Source organism: Gavialis gangeticus, unplaced genomic scaffold, assembly GCF_001723915.1.
Source record: "Gavialis gangeticus isolate Ggan-Ray unplaced genomic scaffold, GavGan_comp1, whole genome shotgun sequence".
Taxonomy (NCBI): Eukaryota; Metazoa; Chordata; order Crocodylia; family Gavialidae; genus Gavialis; species Gavialis gangeticus.
In genome coordinates this window covers 58,764,055-58,782,211 of record NW_017729024.1, presented here as the reverse complement: position 1 = coordinate 58,782,211, position 18,157 = coordinate 58,764,055, and the positions used below count along the sequence as shown (strand labels likewise).

Sequence of the window (18,157 nt, the reverse complement as noted above, 5' to 3'; positions counted from 1 at the left end):
TATAAAGAGAGAGAGAGAGCGTGAGACAGAGACAGCAATCAGTTGGGCAAAGTTTTATTGATATATCTACAGTGTTAAAAACAAATTTGCAGCGCGGGGAACATTTTCTCATTCCTTCATGTGCCTCTTGGAATGTCTCAAAGGGGTCTGAGATGCTGCAAGAGGCACATATGGGCCCATCTGGATATGCCCTATGAGTACATATACCTAACAAAAAGAAGTCAGTGCTTCAACATAGCTTCTAAAATACTTGGGTAGCATGAGAGTTGTGTCCAGACCTTCTACACCAATGGATAAATTTGAGATGATCCTTAGCTATCATAAGTTAGGACAGAAGATAGTCCCATAAAGGAGAATATTAGGTAGCATATTATCTTATTGCCTTTGGATCCAGAATTTTCAAGTATAAAATTGGAAAATTTGTTCAAAACATGTAAAATTTGTGCAAACTTGTGTGCCTATTTTGCATGTGCGGTTCCTAATTACACAGCAAATGGAGTACCTGGGCATGTAGATGGTTAATTAGGTAGATACAATGTAGTACCTAGTTTGCATATACATCTGAAGTAGTTACATGCTTAAATTAGACATGTAATTGTCTGTGTAACTTGATGAAATATTAGTATTTTCCTGATTTTTATTACTTGACTTAGATGTATTGCAATGTCATCTTGTATTAGGTGTCAGTTTAACAGTAAGAAAAGAATCTTGACAGTTAAACACTCTTATTTCCATAATAATGTCATAGAAAAACCATGCTGTAATGGACTGTAGAGAAGATGAGAGGTGAAGTTTTAAGAAGTAAAGGCTGCTTTATATGTGAATTGTTATATGAACTCTTATAAATTTTACAGGTGAAATTACTTATGGAGGGCGAGTTACAGACACCTGGGACCAGAGATGTCTGCACACAATCTTAAAGCGGTTTTTTGCTCCTGAAACGTTAGAAGATGATTACAAATACTCAGAATCAGGTAAATGCATTTGGAATTATATAGGACTTTTTAGATCAGTGAAAAACCTGAATGTAGAAATACATGTCCAGTATCTGGAATTACATCCATTTACCTCACATTGTTATGATTTTATGAATTGTAGAGTTGTCTATATTGCAGAAAAATGCTAACTTCCATGATGAATCCAGTGTCATTTACTGTTGCTTAGCCCTCTTTGAACTGTAAGATCTATTGTGCACTTCTGAAGACTTGCAAATTCAGTTCTCATTTGAGTAATTGTCTACATGCACATTTGCACTAGGAGATTTGCCTTAAGTTCTCAGTGAGCTTATAGCAGAGACTTTTTTGTCCTTTAGCTGGTAAAGTACACTGTAGCCCCTCCTTGTGCCCCCATGCTGAGGAGATGAAGAGCAGAACATTCTTTGTGATTCGCAGTTCCACCCATCTCCTTGGTTAGAGATAACAGAGGGCCCCCCTCATGTTTTATCTGCTGCAGTTAAGGTATTAGCTCTGAAAAGGGGAGGCCCAGTTCTAAGCCTGTTTGCACACAGGCTTGCTAATCTAGTGAGAGGGCTTTAAATTAGGTTCTCCTGGGGATGAAGAGCAAAGCCCTGAGGTAAGTGGGGAATCTGGAGGAAGCAGAAGCAGAAAGGAGCAGCAGGGGAGGCCTCCTCATTCTTCCTGAGAAAGTAGGGCAATTGGCTAGTCACCTCAGGTGTCTGCACACAAATGCATGGAGTCTGGGAAACAAGCAGGAAGAATTGGAAGTCCTCGCACAGTCAAGGAACTATGACGTGATTGGAATAACAGAGGCTTGGTAGGAACTCGCATGACTGGAGCACTGTCATGGATGGGTACAAGCTGTTCAGGAAGAACAGGAAAGGGAGAAGAAGAGGAGGAGTTGCACTGTATGTAAAAGAGCTGTATGATTGCTCAGAGCCTCAGTATGAAACTGGAGATAGACCTGTTGAAAGTCTCTGAATTAAGGTCAAAGAGGAGAGAAACAAGGGTGTTGTGGTGGGTGTGTGTTATAGACCACCAGATCAGGAGGATGAGGTAGATGAGGTTTTCTTCAGACAACCAGCGGAAGTTTCCAGATCACAGGCCTCACGGGGGACTTCAGTCACCCTGACATGTGCTGGGAGGGCAATACAGCTGTACTCAGGAAATCCAGGAAGTGTTTGGAGAGCATTGGAGACAACTTCCTGGTGCAGGGGTTGGGGAGACCAACTAGGGGCCAACTCTTCTGAACCTGTTGCTCACAAATAAGGAAGAATTGGTGGGGGATGTAGAAGTGGATGGCAATTTAGGCACCAGTGACCATGAGACAACTGAGTTCAAGATCCTGACGGAAGGAAGGAGAGCAGCAGAGTAAGGACCCTGGACTTCATGGGCCTTTGCTTCCAATCTGACAGAAACTTTCCCAGTAGGTGTTTGTTTGTTTTAGCCCGTGAATATTAAGTACAAGGGGTAGAGGAATTCTCTAGACAGTGCTAGTCTATGACAAGGTGGCTAGAGCACTTTGCTTGGAGGCACATTTTTTGTTTAGTGGAATGGAAGTTAAACATGAGCTGTGTCTGTATTTGTTATGCTAACGGATGTAAAGTCAGGTAAAAGAAAATAAGGTATCTTTTGTGTGTGTGTTTTTCTTTTCTATCTTAAATATGGGGTTGCTTCTTTTCGGATACATGTTGGGGAGGGGAGCATAAGTCTTGACGATAAGTAGTACCATGTTGTAATGGTTTCAAGTTATATGGGAAGGGGGGATATTATGAGCTGTTGAATGGCATTGTAATATTTTGCATTTGTAAATGGGATGTAGATATTCTGCAGTGTACAGAGGCGGAAGATATGTCGGCAGTTGTGTAAGGCTGATGTAAGACGATGTGGTTTGAGTTGCTGTTATATAATTTGATGTATGATTTGAAACGGTGTTATGGTTTTTTATGTTTTATTATGAGTACATTTGTTTATACAAAAATAAACTTTGTTTGGAAATAGGAGATATGGGTTCAAGTCTCATGTAGCTGGCTGGGGCCTACTACCCCATAGTGGGGTGGGGCACTATGCCCAGGGGCAGGCTTGGGCTGGTAGGGGCCTCAGTGGGCCAGCTACAGGATCTGGTTGCCGGCGTCAGGCAGCAGGTGCCCACAGTGGTGGAACACATTACCTGGGGGCAGGCTCAGGCTGGCAGGGGTTTTGGGGAGTCAGGCCTAGGGTCCAGGTGGCAGTGTCAGGTGATGAAGGAGCTGCCCATGCCATTCAGCTCCTGAAGCTACCGAATCATGTGGCGCAGCAGCAGGTGAGAGTCTGGCCCCCTGCCGGCTCAGCTGGCTGGGCATAGGCCATAGAACAGAGTGGGCATCCAGGCCATGGCACAACCAACTTTTAGCACATTAATTTAGCTAGCTATGCAGTTAAAAATAGCTATACAGTGTTAACCGGAATGACAATTGTGCCTTTGTGGGTTATATAAATTAACTTCCTAAAAGTTGGTCAGGCCATGGCCCAGGTGGCCCACCCTGTTCCGCATCCTATTTCACTGCAATTTGCACCTGCATCACCATGTCCACATACATTTAAGCACAGTAATTTACTCCACTATTGGATAGTACTTGTGTCTGAAGGTACTGTCCGACAGTGTAGTAAATTAGTCTACACTGGCCTAATTGCCACACACATGTAGACAGTGACACTTTACTGCATAGCAAATTAGTCTACTACAGTAAAGCGCACATGTGGATGTACTCAGTGAATGTAAACCTAACCCTAAGGTTCAATAGAAACGACCAGAAAAATATTGTACATTTTTTGTGTAATATTTTTGTGGTTAGTCTCAGTTTCTGTGGTGCCATTACTTGTCTGAATTTGTGGCCGGGTTACTATTTAAGGTGCAGTTTACAGACTAATCATGTCTTAAGTGTAACTCCTACTAGAGATCTAGATCCCATGTTTTCTGGCATTTGCTCTAGTGCCATACTCTGGATGACACCACCTCCCTTAAGAAAGAGATATTACCTATTCTTTGCTGTACATCAGCAGAATTGATTACTAGGTTCCAATAAGCTACATCCGTGCAAGCTTGCTAAAGGCAACAACGCTTTGCAGGTATCATCAAGGTCATACTCTAAAGACAATAGGCTTGTGCAGTTGCAGAATCTGGGTGGCAGAGTCTTTCATATAGGTTGTGGTCTTTGAACTCCATCTTGATCCTGTATTCCAAGCTGAGTTTGAAAGAATGGCCATTTAGAAAAAAAATCACATCTTTTTAATTGTGAACTGAGAATATCTGTTCTGGAAACCACTGAGGATATGGAACTCCACTGCTATTTTTACAGAGCATCTTTTGTGAATAGAATAGTGTTTTAAAGTTCTGACCAGAAATGGTCTAGTTGTAGGACTTGAGATGTAAAGTCTTTATGTATTCTAAAAAGATTACTGCATATATAGCAACTATTCCTTCAGGTACTTAACTGATCCATGTGGGTTAAAGGTTTAGAACAACCAGGAAAATATAAGTATTACTGAAGGATTGTTGAGTTCCCAACGAGTCCTTGAATCCTGCTGACAATGCTAAATTATAATTGTCCAACTTCAGAGAGAACTTGGAGAATTTGAGTATCAATTTGAGTATTCAGTATTGAAAAGAAGACTAGCAGCATATTCAACAGGTTTCTGAGGGTATCCCACTCTCCGCTGGTGGCCTGTGAGTATGGCATATTGCCATTATTTTCTGCCTTCAATATGTGAACTGAGAATGCTGACACATACTAAGATCATGGAGTCCTTTTAGGCAAAAGCTGCCAGCATATTGTATATCTATCAGTCTATCTTCAGTATTTAAATGGTACCCCTTACTGTAGCATTTGAGCATCTCCCCACCTGTATCCTCAAAATACCCCTCCAATCTTGGCAATGTAATTTCAATGATCTCTGAGTGGCTAAGGAAATTGTTCAAGGTCCTGCCAAACTCTGTCTTGGAGCGGTGGATTGGACCTAGGTCTCCCAAGTTCTGGACTAGTACTTTAATTGCTGGATTCAGCTTCAAAAGCTGTTATGTGCCTGGATTTGTGTTTGTGACTATATTTTGTTGTTATATTTCCCTGGAAAAACAAGGGACCTGAAAAAGAGAATTTAGTTTCAGTTTACTGGACGTGGACCATAGGCTTGTGTCATACTGCATATATTTCATTCTGCTGCTTGACATCTCAGCCACTGCAGCTCTTTGTCATTGCAGGCCTGATAGTTATGTCAACAAGTGTTAAGTACGAGTCAATTTAATCCTATTTGTGTAAAATACCGAGGAGCCAGAAGCCTCCCAAGCAATACAGTAACCCACTGCAGAGTTGGGAAGCCCACTGGGAATTAACCTGGGGCTTAGTACACTTACGGTCTTCTCTCTGAGCTTCCACTTACCAGGTTTTTAGCTCAGTGGTTAGGCTTTTGAAAGCTGTTTGCTGTTTTTATTATAAAGTTTAGTTCTAAGTGATGTTACAGGCAACATCTCATATTGTGCTTTTGTTTTTAAATTGTTTCCCCAGAAAAGAACTATCTAATTTTTTCTCTTTTCCAAAACATAAAAAGGGGGGAGGAGGGGAGGGAGTTTGCCTCAGTTTTCTGGTTCCTCTGAAATGGAAAGAAATTATTGCAAAATATGTATATCTGAGACTTTTGACCATAAGTTTTACAAATTTTGCTTACAGTCATTGTAAGCTGTCAGAATCTGATGAGTGCATGTCACTCCTTATGAAATAAAGTTACCTTCCAACTGTATTGTAAAACATCTTCATATTTATGTTTTGTTGTCTTTGTGGTAGATTCCTTTTTTTGGGGGGGAATGCTTAACTAATGCCTATTAATAATATATTATATCTATTTTTTACCCTTTCCATAACGTGGTTTCCATTTACTTCTCAGGAAATATTTTAATATGAAGTCTCATCTGTCCATTTGTTTAACAGGTGTATATTTTGCACCTGTTGCTGATAGCTTGCAAGATTTTAAAGAATACATTGAAAATCTTCCTTTGATTGATGACCCAGAAATATTTGGAATGCATGAAAATGCTAATTTAGTTTTCCAGGTTTGTTGACTATTTGTAAATACACATTCTAAATGAATTATGTCTAAATGTATTATACTTTGTAGCTTAAAGGGAAAATTTGATTTAACAATTATAGTTTGTTAAGCAGAAATAACAAATTGGAATTACAAGGCTGCCCACCCATTACTCATTACATTGCCTTTCTGCTATATGTAAAATTTGGTAAAGACCTCCAAATTTTTAAAACTAATTTCCTATCCAGCTGCCTTGTAATGAACTACATTCTTATATACACTATGCTGTCTTTATTTTACGTAAGTCAGCCATTTTACATGAGCTAACAGACTTTATAATTTGTGGCTAAAATAAGAAGTGGTTTAAAGTGATCCTGGCAACGCCGTCAGAACATATACATTCATATTTGTTAAGTCCTGTGCATTTTCTTGGGAAGGAGCCATCCGTTCTTCCAAAATCTTTGTCAGGTACCACCCTCACAGTGATCTAAACAGAGTATTGTAACACATATACAAACACTCGTGATAGCTAAAGACCAGTAATGTGAAATATTCAAAGCAGACAATGGGCTCTAGACATAGAAAAAATGGTTTTGTGGCTAAGGTGCTGTTCTAGGCTTCAGGAGACACTTTCTCTCATCAACCCATAGTCTGTTTAATTTGAAAACTCTCTGATTGTTTCAATACATGTACAACACCAAACACAAGAAGGCACAAATCTTGAGTATTGCTAAGTACTGCTGATACTGTAGTGATAACAATGATCTTCCATTAATGTAGCAGATGTATTCATTGGCCACATCCAGGCAAGTGTGGACATTTGGGTCCCTGGAGTCAAGTAGCAGCAGTGCACCTTGCACCGCAGCTGCTTGTCCCCGGTGAACGCCCCTGCCACACATGCTTTAGCGCATGGCATGTTACCCTGGAGGTGGTATGGGAGACTGGGGCCAGCACTGTGCTGGCCCCAGCAGCCTTACCTGGTGGCCTCCCAGAGCTGCAGCAGTGGTGATCCTACCACTATTTGCACAGCTCTGGGCAGCCGGGCTCCGCTTTTCAGCGGTGCGCACTGCCCAGATATACAGGGGTCAAAAAAACCTGCAGAAAAAAAATGGAGCAGCACACGCATGGGTAGTATGCCCTTACAGCATGGTGAGCACCTGACTGTACAGTATGTGGCGTTGCAGATGTGTTTGTGGTGCCACATACCACATGTCCATACTTGTTTGGACATGCCCACTGTGTGCATTGTAAGGTACTGCTGCTGCCACGGCTTGCCTGGCACAGCTCTACCAGTGGATATGTTTTGCCTGGGGGCAGGAACCCATTTCTTTAGCAGAGCAGCATGGGGACAGGATCTTTTGCCAGCACAGCAGTATCAGTCAGAGGGTTGGGGTTTTTTGCCAGAACTTTGCATGGTAGACCACAGTCATCCTCTGGACTGTTTTGGAAATCTCAGCTGTGCATCAGACATACTCTCACCCTCACAATATACTTAGTCATCCCCTGAAATGAGTTCTAATTCTGTTCATTTAAATTCTAAATGAACTAACATCAAGAACATAGTATAGTCTCCAAAAAGTTTGTATTATATTCATCCGTGCAGAAGCAGGTCTTAAATTGGGTACAGATTTAAAAGAAATATCTTTTGTCAGGCACAAATGCTGATTTAGAAAAAAAAAATTCTACTTTGTGCCTGTAGTGTAATATTAATTGTAAAAATCTATACTGATGAAGCAATAAGCTTAAGGCAAAGCACCATAAAAACAGAAGATTGTCACACCACCTAGAAAAAGCCAGAAGATAAACTACCCAATATTTAATAAACTTTATTCCTAGGGGATTGAAGCAGAGATTTCATAACTTCCCATGCTAAGATAATTAACTAAAAACATTACAATTTTAACTCTACTCTTTATAGCTTCAGTCATTAACATACTGTAGGGAGTTTTGTGACTGAGTTAAAGACATACCGAGAAGCACATGCTCATTTCACACTTCTTTCTGTAGGAATCTATAAAAAAAAAAAATGTTATCCTTGTAAAGATCAGTGAAGAAAGATGTTAACAGAAATACTTTAACCAATTTTAAATGACTGTATTAAATTAAAGTGGCATCCAAGGTACAGAATTCAGTGCAGAGGAACAGATACACTTTTGGAGTAAAGGTTGGGAAAACTTGAAGTTTTTTCTAGCTTAGCATTCTTTATTACATGCAAAAGTATGTGGTCAGTGAGCTTTTTTTCTCATGGTAAGAGTAGCTAAAGAGAGTAACAGTAGAAAATAAATGCCTATTGACACAAATTAAATTTGCAAGCAGATGAAAAAGTAATCACATGATGAACAAAATCCAAAATGTTTATTGGAAGTAAATCATTCAGACTTGAAAGGGCTTTTAAAAAAAGAGAGATTGATATGAAAACATTGAAATAATCCTTACAATGGCAACTTTGTTAAAGGAATGCTGCTTTTTTTTCTCCTCTGTTTATTACAGCGTAAAGAGACTAACACTTTGATTACAACAATACTTGAGGTTCAGCCAAGATCAACTACACAAGGGTCAGGAAAAAGCAATGATGAAATTGTTCAAGAGCTTGCCAGCACCATTCTGACAAAGCTGTCACGTAAGTTAACATTGCTAATGTGTTTTTCCTAGAGATGCTGCATATATGCTATAGCATTTTAAAATGTTTGATTGGGTTCTGTTTTTGAGGAATAACTGTATAATGCCTTTTATAGGTAAACTGCTGTTACTGTTATGTGGTGCTATCAGGTGTGAATTCAATGTGTATTTCCACATTAAAACAATAAGCATCACATGAAAATATGTGTTTGCAGAACTTGTTAAAATAAAACTACATACACTCTATTTTAAACTGTAAAAGTAAAAGTCAGCATAATTCAAATTTAACCTAAGGAACTTGCTGCTTAAAAAGGAGGTTTTCAAAGAAACAAATGTTGGTTTTACCTGTGAAGGCCTTCCCAGAAAATATTGAAGCAGCATAAAACAGAACACAGAAAATGTATATGGATAATCAAAACAATCATACTTACACTAGCTAAATTGTACATTTGCAACCTTATACTTCCAAATGGCTAATAGCTGCTTGGGGTTGCTAGGGCACTGTCATCAGAGCTCTCTCTATTCTTATACAAATATGGGGTTTTACATTTTCCTTCAAAGATTCTGAAGCATCTGTTAGAGATGCGATTTCTGCAGAAACAATAGGGCAGGAGCCTGATCCAGTTTGCGAATGCTTGTATCACATCCTTACCAGTTGTATGCAACATAGAGGCATAGCAGGGAAACCACCACCAAAGAGGAAACTACCATTCAGCAAAGCATTTGTACCTATGTGCACTTAAGCACACATAGAAACACTGTTGCACTCTTTGAGATTTAAGCAGGTGTTTAAGATTAAATAGATACTTAATCATTTCTCTGTTCCTTAGTCAGAAAAGCCTCTTAAGGTTTATTTCTGAGTGTGAGGGTGTGGGCTTGGAAGAATATAAAAAAAATACCCTTAGCTGAGTATTTTGCTCAGGGCTATATGGCCTGGCAGAGCAACCTTGCCTTCCCAAAGACCTGCTTCCTCTTCCATCTTCCAGGCAGCCATTCTTAAATATTTTCCCCAAACATTTGTGCAGGAGGAAGGAGAAGCTTAGTTATAGCTAATTGGTCAAGTGAGAACAAATGGTTGTCTCTGCACCTTCAGACTAGAAGTTTTAAAATATGCAGTTACAGACCACCTTTCTGCACTCAGATCCACGCTGGGGGATACCTTTACACAGTCTCCCAGTCTAAATAATCAGGTGCATTCTGGCAGACCCTTATGCTTATTAAAGAGCCACACTGACTTCATTGGGACTTCTGACAGATGCAAGGGTCCAATTGTGAAATTCTGATTACAACATTAGAGCATAAACTATGAGATGAGACTTAAGTATTTTATGTAAATAGAGCACTAAAATATACCTCTGTAAAGATACATAGCTAAAAGCCAAGGGAATGTATTATTCAAACTGTGCACCAGAAAACAATTAAGATTCCTTTCATGGAACAATGGATTTATCTTATTGCTATGATATCTTGTCATGCCAATTTGTCAAGATTTTCTGAACAGTCATAACTGTCAAGTTACTTTAAAAATATAGCAGTTTTTTCAGACATACATCTTGGTGCAGTTAATATGCAAACATGCCAGGTACAATTATTTGCACATTATGTTTTTTTCCGAAACTCCTGCCCCAGCTGGCCTACATCAGTGCAATTCTTTGGTGCCTCATCATTCTGAAGGCATTGAATTTGTTCCTGTTTTGAAACAAATGTGCATGAATATCTTTGCTCTCTCAGGCAACTTTTTAATGTCAAACAGTTTAATTATTTCTATTTTGAGCAAAGTGCAAAGCCTCCATTTTAAATTGTGAATTTGGGAAAGCTTTTTCAACAACATTCACAATTTATGTGAGGGAAAAATGTTATTTGTAGTTCCTAAATTTGGTGATCTATTCTCATTCTTGTAGTGCTACAGATTCAACAACAACACCATATAGAAAATAAAATTTTACTGGTAAATTGGCATAGCTCCACTGATATCCAGCTGAAACTGGGAGTTTTCCTGTGGGTATGAATGCATTGGCATGATACTGCTGTCTCCTTGTCCTGTGAAAGTCTGGAGGAGCTATGGTGCACAAGTCCCAGCTATATGCAAACTCCACAATTAGCTTTACCTGGAAGAAGTTGAGAAAGGGAAACTAGTGGGTGCATTGTGAAGTAATCTATCAGACATGAGAAGGTGAACTCACAGGGACTACTTAAGACCTGAGGCTGATGCAAGAAACACTGGAGCTCAGCAGCTGGCCATAACACTGGGGTGGGATTGAGTATATGCAGTATGTCAACTGCATACAATTTCCAGTCTGACATACTCCCCACTGAAGACTAATTTGGAAACCATGTGTCCTGGGAATGAGACTGGCAGTTTTCTTGCCAATAGATACCATTGTCTTTGTCTTCCTTCATATATGGTAATGCAGTCCTGAAAAACACCTATAATAAACTATTAACACATTTTTCTGAGTAGAGAGTGCTTGTATTGCAGGAAAGCTGGACATGGAAGCTGCTTCAGAGAGCCTTTTCATCAAAGATGACCAAGGCCGTGTGGACTCTTTAACAACTGTGCTTGGACAAGAAGTGGATCGGTTCAACAATCTGCTTATGCTATTGAGAGTATGACACCCAAATCATTTTTTAATGGGGAAGAGGAGGGTCTGTACTAGTGGTTCTCAGCCTTGTTAGACTCAAGACATTCCTCATTAGACTCAAGACACCCCTTGGAAAATGCTAGGTGTTAGTTTTCATTATTTTTAACTACAGAAAAATAATAGAGTGATTTTTCTGTTACAGAGAACTCAGAAAGACCACAACAGGTCAGAACGTTTTTGACATGATGGATTCCTGTTTGAAATCTCTGTGTTTATCTTGTAAATAATATTTGCAAACCTATCAGCGCTAATATTGTGCCACAGTACCGTGGTTGAGAATCACTGGTCTATACCATAATCCCGGGGTAAGCAGCCTCCAGCACAGGTGCCAGAGTATGGCACACAAAGGCATTTTGCTTGGCACATGCACCTCGAGGCAGATGGCAAGGAAGGGGCTGGGGCTGCATTGACACAACAAGGATCAGGTTCCTTGTGGCTCCCCCACTGTCTGCCCCTGGTACTCCCGCATCTTACTAAACAAGGTTACAGGGGTTTTTGGCACTTTGCCCAAAAACATTGTTGACTCCTGCCATAATCTGAGGACAGTACTCTAAAGCCTCATTCACATTTAAATTATTCCCTTTATAAATGTCTGTTCATTAGGATTTGGCTATGCTCAATTGACTTCCATAGTAAAGTTAGGAGTTTTCATGAATTCAACATTTTAGAGGTATTTAGATTTTTTTCATCAGTTTAAGATAAAAATCAGAGTTGCCAGCAAGTCATTGTTTACCTCCTTACTAAACTGTTATCATTTGAATATTTGGGGGCTTTGCTACTTTTAATATGGTTTTGAAAAACATTAAAAACAAAATGAAAATGGGGTATACTTTTAAATTATTCTGGTACTCTGAATAGCTTCTCATACAAGCAATCATTTGAACTGTCATAACAAATGTTATCATTCTATAGAACCTTTGAGCTGTTTTAGTAAATATCACTGATTTCCATAGGCTTTGCAGTATCTCGGGAAATCTTTCAGAGTAACTTTTTAAATGTGCACCTGCATTGGGTTCACAAAACAAGCAGACACAAATGTAGAACAGGTATTTGCAGGCAGAATAGTTAGTTAAATCCCAAGAGCTTTTTTTCTGAGGTTCTGAGCAAATACAGCTTCAATTGAAATCAGTTGAAGGTAAAGAGAAGAACTATAAAAGTCATGCTGTTGTTATTGAGGTGCCTGAGTATGTACTGATGAGCCTGGCTTGAAGCACCACAGTTTGAAAAGGCTGTCTAAACATCATTAAAAAAAAAGAGGCAAAGTCCACCCTTTTACTTCAGGTACACTTATGCTATGCCTATGTCATCTCACCTTAAACTATTTACCTTGAGTACTGCTAGCTGTATAGTCTTAGCAGCATGAAACTAAGTCCATGGAGCTGGGTAAATAGCTTGTACTGAGTTCTGTTGCTGGCACTGTGTTGCTATTAGTATTCAAGCGGTTTCATTTATTGCTAGCTCAGGTACATCTGTTGCAGTGTAGACATACCCTCAAGCATTCCAATAATCAAGGGAGCATAGGAATATACTAGCATTTTTCATGGGCTTCAGTTTGTTCTCACTAGCCAAATAAAATGCTTCCCTTCATTCTGTGTGCTTTGGCCTCACTTCAGTTGGTAAGCAAAAGTAACCTAGCAGTCACAAACAAGAGTAGGACTGGAGGCTTATGGGTGCATTCCCTGTCTTGAACACCCCTTTTGACCTTGTATTCATAGTTTCCAACCATGTGCTACACAGGATACAGAAGGATGCATAAGACGGTGATCAATTTGAGGGGATCTGGGTGCATGACCTGTTGCTTCACATGCCGGTGGGAATGTTGGCAGACACAGCACTGTTCCCATTGAATTTAGACTCCATCAAGAGCAGTGCCAAAGAGCAGGGTCTGTGCCTAGGGGCAGGGTGGAGATAGAAGAGAAGGTTTTGTTATAAAACACCTGTCTAGCCCAGTCCAGCTGGTAGGAGATGCTGGAAAAGTTGAAGTGCTATTGCCTCTTCCACTGCCCTCTCTGTTGTAGAGATCCACTTAATGTGTTGTGATTTACAGCAACACCAGCCAGTGGTAGTAGTCCTGCCACTTCTGTTCCTGGCTGGGAAATAGTGAGAGGGTGTTGCAGAAAGTCCTGGAGACACAAGCCAGGCCTGGAAAATTGCCCTGATGTCCAGTGCACCTCTCAAGGTCCACAAAAGCTTATGGGATGTGGGGCCAGAACCCTCTTTTTCCGCTGTGGAGTTAGAAGCTGCCCTTCTTCCCTTCTTTCCCAGTAGAAAGATATAAGGAAAATCCTGTGACAGCAGACAGCCATTACAGAGTGTTTATCCCTTCAGCTCCCTGTGTCATTTCTTCGTATGGGAAGGGACGATATTGTCCTAAATATTTCTTGCCCATCCAGGGTTTTGGGGTTTTTTTTGCTTTTTTGTTGGGTTTTTTTGTCACCTGATATGCTTCAATATTTGCACAATTCACTGTTTCTTAGGTTAATTCCTAGGTCTCTTACTTTCATGGTGAAGGTTTCTAGCATGGGAATGGAGAACCCATTTCTATTATCAAACGTTATTAAGCTCACTGCTGAGCATATTCCATAACCATGGGGAAAGGAGGGAGAAGAGTGACAAAATAAAAAAAAACAGGTCTAAAAATTTTGAGTCGTATTATAGATATATAATTCCTTAATGGAATTTACTGATAGGAAAATTTCACCCTTGTTTCTCCACAAACTAACTGGCGGTGGCAATGTTTAAATCATGTTTGATTATAGATAACCTCTAATGTCAGCCTTGGGAGTTTGTCATGGCCCTGATTTGTACACAGCCTTGTGAGCAAGGCCAAATTCAGGGTGGGGGGGCAGGGAGGTGACAGACTACTTGTTCTAGTGGGGTCAACCTTTTGGGCAGGTTTGCCACAAATTAAACCCATGCCTCCCAAGTGCCACTGTCATCTGTTTCCCCTGCCCAATACGCTATTCTTTTTTCTGCTTCCTGTCCTGTCTGCCTCTGTGCAGTCTGCCATATGCCACACACACAGGCTGCCCATGCCACTTGTTGCACTTATGCTGTAGGTTGGCCACCCTTGGTTTATTGCAGTATTTTATGTTAAATTATCATTGACAGATAGGTAATGACCTGACCCTACCATAGGTGTGTACTGGGTAGGGAATAAGGCCTCCCCCAGTTCTTATGGCCCATGTTAGGTTAACCCATAATCATAGGAGAATGCAAGGTTCTTAATGAGATATCCCTCTCCCATGAAAGGGAACCAAAGAGCAGGCATAGCTGGTAGGCTTCAGAGGAGCAAAAAGGAGCTCCTCAATTACTAAATTGTTACTACCTTCATAGATGGATCTAGGATTTTGAAAAGAGGTAGGGCCAATGTAGCTGGAACCAGAGAGGTGCCTGCAACCCCCTCCCAGCTCCCCACCCCCACCCCCTTCCCCTTGATCTACACTATGGCCATCATGGCCTGAACTGTTTGGGTGGAGTTAGAAGACATGCTGGTGTCTCCACTTCCACACAGCTCTGGACATCTGGGTACCTCATGAAACCTGGGCAGCAGGAAGTGAGCTCAGACTATGGTGGAGGATGGGGACAGGGATGGCAAGGATGGGAAGAGTTGCAGCTGGAGGCCCTGGGCTGGTAGGGACATCTGGGGAACTGGGCAGGATGTAGGCACAGGAAGGGGCAGCACCTTCCTACCACCACCACCACCACTGATGTCCCTGGCTCACCTAGGAGTGCAGGGAGCCTTGGAGCCATCCCTGTCCCACTCTAGCCAGAGGCTGAGAGGAGCAGCTGCACAGGGAGCAGAAACCATTGGGTTCTTGCTTCCTGCACCTGCTTCCTGCCCCACCCCACCCCTTAGGATGTCCCCCGTTGGCCTGGGGGCTCTAGCTGTACCTTGACCCCATCTCTGTGCTCCCTCCCCCACCCTGCATGGTCTGAGCTCACTTCCTGCTGCCTGGATTCTGCAGGGCACCCAGGTGTTCAGAGCTGTGGGGCAGTGGAGCCACCAGCATGCCTTCTGAGGAATTCATTGCACTACAGAGTAGAAGGGTGTGCAATCATATCACCATACCCCCATGGATCTTCCCTTGCACATCCAGTTTCTTTTCTGATATCAAATGACCCGTTTAACTGTTTACAACCATTGTCCCCTGGTTTTGCAAGACATTTTAATATTAGCATTCAGAGAAATGATTGAAGTTCCTCATCCAAAAAGGGTCATCTGTTTGGTCTGGGTGCAGGAGTTACACTTTTTATCTTACTAGTGAAACTTTCTAAAATGGTGGAAAATGTTTAACCAGCACCCTAGGATGCTAAAAGGCATGAGCTGGTGGTTTGTAATGTCAAGACATTGTATAAAAAGCCAGAATCTAATAACATGAATGAGGGAAGACAGCACACATTTATTAACAGCAAACTATATGGAAGTTGCCCAACACATTACTTAGATAAGTACCTTCTGTTTTTGCCTAACTTTATTTTAAAACATTCCAACTGTTTAAAGCACTTCTCTCTCTATCCCAGAGCAGACACAGGAGAAGAATTTAGCAAGAGAAAAGATACTGTTGTCCTTTTTTCGACCCCACTTTCCAGCCTCTTGCAGTTCTGTAAGCTCAGTAATTTTTCCCCGCCTCCCTGAGAAAATTAAGAGTCCGAGCTTCACATTCAGGGATGAGGAGGAAAATCATAAGCTCTAGTTAGAAGACTGCCTGGTCTTTTAATAGCTGGTCCTTGCAGGTATTTGAGACATTCAGGGCACAGGCAGAAATGGCATTTGTCACATGTTCAGCCCCTTGAAAGTGCTCTAAAGCCATGCCCAAACAGAAGAGCATGGCTGCAGACTGCTCTGACTGCACAGCAAATTACTCCTCATTGTATGAGGGTTCAAATGAAAACACTTCTAAGTGGAGTGACTTCATTTAATTTCTGTCTACTCCAGCTGCAACAGCAGCCTGGCCTGAGCTGCTGTCTCTGGATGGGAGGGGGGAAAAGCAGGGGAGGGGGGTCACTTCTGGGGTTTTCTCAGCCCCACTGGAGTTGGGGGCCAGGTTTCATAGATTGTAAGGGGCTGGAAGGGACCTTGCAAGATCATCGGGTCCAGCCCCCCTGCACTTAGGCAGAAAGACAACTGTGATCAGGTGACCCCAGTGATGTATTGGAGCCCCTTATCTGGGGGCGGGTTCCAATCTACCCCCTCCCCACCTCCAGCAGGGCTGAGAAGACCCCATAACAACCTCCCTCTTGTGCTTTCTCCCATCCAGAGTCAACAACAAGCTGTGAGAGTGAAGGTGGAGCCAAGGGAAGAGACAGGGGAAGAAGAAGGCAGAGGAAGAGCCAGGGAAAGATAGAGTTTCTCTCCCTGGATCAAGTCCAAATTGGCACCCTCGCTCTAACAATTAACATCTGTTGGGTCAGGAGGATTGGTCTAACTTATGGTGATTTCTGTGAATTACCCTGATTTAGACCCAGAAGCTCTACTTCTGTATGTACTCTCAGTGCTATGCAGGATCAAGCACTTAGCTTCCCATGCAGGGCAGATTTTAACTCAGTGGCACTTTATTCATAGCCAGGTTGGTTCTGCCGTTTATCATCATATTCCTGCCGCCCACATGCAAAAATCCCAGTGCTGGAAATGCTGAGTATTTTTTTATGCAATCTGAGAGACCTAGAGCTCCCATAACAGCCATTACAAAAGTACAATTTTAATGAAGTCATATGTGGTTTACCCTAATTATAAGTGATATAATTTTTTTAATTGTTAGGTCTCTTTAAACACTCTCAACAAAGCTATTGCTGGTTTTGTGGTGATGTCAGAAGAGATGGAGAAAGTATACAACAGCTTTCTCAACAACCAAGTTCCTACACTTTGGGCCAATGCAGCATACCCCTCACTGAAGACATTAGGAGGATGGGTAAAGGACCTTGTCCTAAGGATAGCCTTTGTAGATGTAAGTACTTTGCTTTATCACTGAAGGACAGGGGGCATTTTTTGTTCTTTTCCTGCAGGACACAGGGCTGTTACTGCAAGCATGAATGAGGAGTTTGATCCAAACTGAAGCTTCCTGCCCAAAGGTCACGCAAAATCTTAACACTGAATATATACCTAACATGTCCAGAAAGCCTCTCTAAATGGGAAGTGGGCTGTCATTATCCAAAGGCTGGCCTTGCCTGTTTCTGGAGACTTGGTCTGAACTCACCTGTGCTCACCCACACCAATGTGCTACATAAGGAAGGCATTTTGCCTTCAGGGCACTGGAAGGAACATGTGAGGGGATAGGCTTTTGCTAACTAAATGAGATTGGATAATTGGCATTCCCACATGTTAGAATTGTCTTGTGTGTAGGAGCAGGTGGGCCACGTCTGTCCCACATTCTGTTTGAGACTGCTCGCCATGCCCATCATGCTGGATTCCCCCTTCTCCTTCAATAAGACATGCATATTTATTCATGGTTTTCTGGTCTCTACCTCAGGTTTGTTGCTTTCACTGGTACTTGAATTTCTGCTTGTAACTGGAGTCACTGGCACTTCATGGTATTCCAGTGTCCTTAGACTCCCTTATACCCTTAGATTTCCTTTTCCACAAATACTCACCCCTACAAACTTCCCATCAGGAAGCCCAGAAGCCATGGCATCCTTTCTTCTCTGCTCCCACTGACTGGAATAGGTAAATGTTTTCACTGGAATATGTGGGGTCACACTGGTCCATGGCACACAAGGTATAAATTCAGTAGTGGTAGATCCCATGGAACCTACGTGGTATGTGGCCGCTAAGGCATGTGGTCTTCATGGTGTGACCCAGGGCCTGTGACCAGTATGACATACGGCCTCCAGCTATTCTGAAATTGGATAGCTAGCTGTAGGCAGTGATGCAACTATGGGGGT

The 18,157-nt window shown here is 41.7% G+C and overlaps 1 protein-coding gene across 1 annotated transcript in view; it reads left to right on the top strand.

Moving 5' to 3' along the window:
* The window catches only part of DNAH6 (dynein axonemal heavy chain 6), a 204,400-nt gene that overhangs the window by 164,976 nt on the left and 21,267 nt on the right, over nt 1–18,157 (top strand). Inside the window, exons 31-35 of the mRNA XM_019518206.1 lie at nt 855–974; nt 5,918–6,039; nt 8,505–8,634; nt 11,113–11,240; nt 17,038–17,223. Coding sequence (XP_019373751.1) covers nt 855–974; nt 5,918–6,039; nt 8,505–8,634; nt 11,113–11,240; nt 17,038–17,223 — 686 coding nt within the window. The remainder of the gene's footprint in view (nt 1–854; nt 975–5,917; nt 6,040–8,504; nt 8,635–11,112; nt 11,241–17,037; nt 17,224–18,157) is intronic.